Source organism: Fukomys damarensis, unplaced genomic scaffold (assembly GCF_012274545.1).
Source record: "Fukomys damarensis isolate Sample0158 unplaced genomic scaffold, DMR_v1.0_HiC HiC_scaffold_22, whole genome shotgun sequence".
Taxonomy (NCBI): domain Eukaryota; kingdom Metazoa; phylum Chordata; class Mammalia; order Rodentia; family Bathyergidae; genus Fukomys; species Fukomys damarensis.
This window is the reverse complement of record NW_022900934.1, coordinates 12,301,951-12,305,934: the sequence shown is the minus strand read 5'-3', so window position 1 is coordinate 12,305,934 and position 3,984 is coordinate 12,301,951. Positions and strand designations below refer to the sequence as shown.

Genomic DNA, 3,984 nt, shown 5'->3' with positions numbered 1-3,984 from the left:
GGGCAACCTCCCCCGGCCCCGCCCCGCCCCGCCCGGTCACCTCTGCATGCCGGTGCCACACATGGCGATCTGGCAGGCCCCCAGGCGGTAGCAGAGCTCCGAGGAGACGGGGATGATGCCGGCCCCCAGGCTCCCGGCAGCTCCAGGCTTGGGGTGGATGAAGGACTTCATGAGGCGGCACAGCTCATCCAGAGCATTGATGGGGCGGATCAGCTGCAAGGTGCAACCAATGCCCAGATGGTCAGGGGACCCCACGACCCCAAGGCCCCCATCAGCTTCTTCCCCTCATCCTTCTCACTCAGCTCTGCTACAGCACCTGTCCTCCCAGCTCCCCTCTCTAAGGCTTACAATCCAATTAACTGCTACAACCTCTGCTCAAGAAACATCTGTGGCTACCAACTGCCCTACCAGCTGGTATTCAAGATCCACCACATATCCAACCTTCCGATTTACCTGTTCACCTGCGGTGTGTTCCCACCAAAGCCTGAACGGGGGCTCTCCTGCCTCTCCAAACCTATACCCGACATGATCAGCTCAAGCTGCCCCTCCCCAAGATGAGCCTTCCCTTCAGCCCCCACTTTCCCTGACCACCATGTGCAGGTTGACTATAAAGTGACAATTCTGCCAAAGGCCTGAAGCCCCAGTCTCCAAGCCCCGAGGCCGGCACATCAAAACCAGGGTCACAGTCACGGCCCCTTCGAGCCCGGGAAAGCAGGAGGCTCAGGCCCCATGGGGGGAGCCCCTGTCGGAAGAGGCAGTTGCAAGGCCTGGGAATGTGGCCCCCATGGCCGGATCTGTCCATTTCCCCAGGAAAACGAAGCTTCCATTCTGGGGGGAGCCTTTTGATCTCCGAATGTTGGCAACACCTCAGAAGCCAACACAAAGGACATGGCACGGTCCCCACCTGGCCTGGGGTTTGTGACTCTGACCTGAGAAAAGCTGACACCAGCTGGGGTTAAGGAGAGAGACACAGGTGGAAAGTGCGGAAAAATCATCTAACAAGGGATTCTCAAAGGGGAGCCATCCTGGAGGGCCCAGAGCACCGCCCGCCCAGGCTCCAGGGCACAGGACCCACCTGGTCTATCTTCACCGCTGTGGTGCTGGCATCAGTAGGCAGGTTAGACCGCTCCAGGTAAAACGCCCTGAGAGAGGAAGCCGGAGCTGAGAGGGGCCCACACCATGCTCTCTGCCCCACCCCTGTCCAAGCTTCCGCAGCCACAGCCCGAGGAACCATGGAGAGCGTGGGCAGAGCTGCTCCTCCAACCCTACCTGTGCTCCTCTCCCACCCACCCTGCCTCTCCCCTCCGAGCACGGCACCACCTGGGCGGACACAGGGTGTGGGGTCAGGGTCCGAAAGCTGTCAGGGGGCCAACCAGGAGTCCGTGGGACCTGGGATCCAGTCTGCAACCCTGCTAGACTAGCCTGACGGTGTCAGTGAATGTGCTTGTGTGCGAATAAAACTTTATTTACAAGACAGGGTAGACATGGGCCAGATAAAAGAACAGGACTGTTTTGTTTTTGTTTTTTTCTGCCTGCTGATTCCCACACAAATATGCAGCTAGCACGCGGCCCACAGAAGACCTCCTGAACATACTGAACAAATGAGGGGCGAACGAATGATCATGCGAGCAAATGCCACAGAATGGATGAAAAGTTGCTCAAACAGGTGCCAGTTTGAAGTCACACGGCCAGGTGTTCCCATTTCCAAATGTACGGTTGGCAGGAGAGGCTAACACCCTCCCCACACCAATCCATCCCCATCCTCAGCCTCCCTGGGTTTCCAGGGTCACAGAGCTGGCGCGTTGCCTGCTCTTGCCACTCCTCGTGGACAGGCCCGGGAGCCACATCCCCCTTCCTCAAGACCAGGAATCCCAGGCCCCACCCCCATCCCGGCTCGGACCCCCACTTGGATTGGGAGAAGCAGCTGGGCTCGGCGGAGAGGACCAGACTGGGAGCCGAAGTCCAGCCGCTGCCAGCGCGTGGCCAGTGAGCTCTCTGGGATCGGCTTCCCTCCTGGGAATGGGTCAGCGCGGCCTACCGTGCAGGCGGCTGTGAGGCTCCGGGCAGGCCAAAGGCCTGGCACACGGCAGGTGCTCAGCAAGGGTCGAGGCCCACGCTGCCCACTGCCTGCGGTGCCTGGAGCGCTGTGCTAGTGCCCGGCCTCGGCTTCCCGGCTCCCACACCCCACGGCCCAGCGTACCTGAGCTTGCGGTAGTACTGCTGGACCTTCTCCAGGGACTGCGCGTTGATCTCCTGCTGCAAGTCTTCTGCCACCTGGCTGCCCGGAGGCAGAGGCCCCTCGACACTCTCCAGAGCTGAGGGAGACAAGTGAGGGCAGGTGGCTGGGTCCCAAGGACACAGTGGCCTTGGCCAGGCCCCCACGGTCTCCCGGACCCGCGGCTCACCTTTGGTGAAGAGCACGGTGTGCAGCCGGAGGCTGGCCCCGCTCTCCAGGCGGGATGGCAGCTTGGAGAAGTGGTAGCTGTCCAGGAAGAAGACCACCTTCAGCGCCTGCCGGCTGCCCTCGATGTGGTAGAACACATTGGTGTCTGCAGGGAACAAAAGGGAATGGTGCTCAGGGCAAGGGCCCTAGGGGAGGAGCCCCGCCTTCCAGAGGCATCCTGGGGCTCCCGTCACCCTGCTCCAGTGGCTGCTCACACCTGGTCTTCCCAGCCTCGAGGTGCACCCTGGGACGTCCGTGCACTGCATCCGGGATCTCCTTGCCCCCCTACCCCAGGGGTAGCCTCAGATGCTCCACACCCAGAAGAGCACCCTCTGCCCTCCCCTTGCCTGCGGCCACAGGTCTTGTTTCCACAACCCCACTCAGCCTGAGAAGACACGCAGCAGCCTGTGTCTGCAGAGCCCCCGGTGCTTCTTCCCCCTCAGGGCCCCCACCTGAAAAAAGCCACCCTCAGTGGGCTACATCTTCTCTGCACCCACACGGATGGGCTCCTGGCAGGGCCAGCAATCACAGCACTCAGGCCCCATCCTGTATCCTGCCAGGCATTACTAATCGACCAGTATTTCTCCCTGGGCCCCGCTCAACCCACGGCCAGGCAGCCCCTACTGTGAGCTCAAAAGGGGGCCTAAAAAAAAAGGAACCTGCCCCTCTAGGTTGCAGTGTGCACATTCTCAGCGGGGGTGACAAGGCCCTGAGGAGGTGAAAACTGGTTCTTGAGGGGGAGCATGGGAAAAAACTTACTTTTTTTTTTACATAGAAAGCAAAGATGCAGGGTACATAAACAGATGCATAGTATACTGGCAGCATTAAAATTTCAAGGCAGGGCCAGGGATTTAGCTCAGTGGCACTGAGCCTGCTTCGAAAGTATAAGGTCCTGAGTTCGATCCGGGGTACAAAAAAAATCCAAGGCAATATGGCAATTAGGAAAAAATGGTTTGGGGGTTTCTGTGTGTATGTAAGTGATGCTGGGGACAGAGTCCAGGGCCGAAGCACTGAGTTACACCCCCAGCCCTTTTGTTTTTTATTTTGAGAAAGGGTCTTGCTAAGTCACTGAATTCACAATCCTCCTGCCTCAGCCTCCTAGAGTACTGGGATTTCTGTGTGGATCACCACACCCGGCTTCTAACAGGGTTTTTATCGAAGTGAAATGAAGCTGCAAACCATGTTCTGCATCAGTAACCCTTAGACTGTGAGGTTTGGGGTCCCCCGGAGACAGATGCCGAGGCTCTGCCCCAGAGGTCTGGGTGGGGGTCTGAAAAGCAGTCCTCCCAGCCAGTTCCCAGCACTGTGTAGGAAGGCAGCCCAGGCTCTTGCCCACAGATGGCCAGGGTCCGGGGCCTAGCCCTGCCCTACACTGAGTCGGTGTGGCCAGGGGCGGGGGCTCTGCACCTTGGAACAGCTCCTCAGATCATTCTGGGGTGTAACCAGAGTGAGACCCACTGGGCTACACCGTGCTCCAGGAGGCCAGAAGCCTGCCAAGACCTGAAAGTGCTGGATGCAGACTGTGTACTCCTTGTTCTGGA

At 59.3% G+C, this 3,984-nt stretch overlaps 1 protein-coding gene across 1 annotated transcript in view; it reads right to left on the bottom strand.

Annotated features, from left to right (window-relative positions):
* The window catches only part of Prex1 (phosphatidylinositol-3,4,5-trisphosphate dependent Rac exchange factor 1), a 110,329-nt gene that overhangs the window by 2,861 nt on the left and 103,484 nt on the right, over positions 1-3,984 (bottom strand). The window contains exons 34-37 of the mRNA XM_033767200.1: positions 2,406-2,549; positions 2,201-2,315; positions 1,076-1,142; positions 41-213 (exon numbers count right to left, since the gene is read on the bottom strand). Of these exons, the coding sequence (XP_033623091.1) occupies positions 41-213; positions 1,076-1,142; positions 2,201-2,315; positions 2,406-2,549 (499 nt within the window). The remainder of the gene's footprint in view (positions 1-40; positions 214-1,075; positions 1,143-2,200; positions 2,316-2,405; positions 2,550-3,984) is intronic.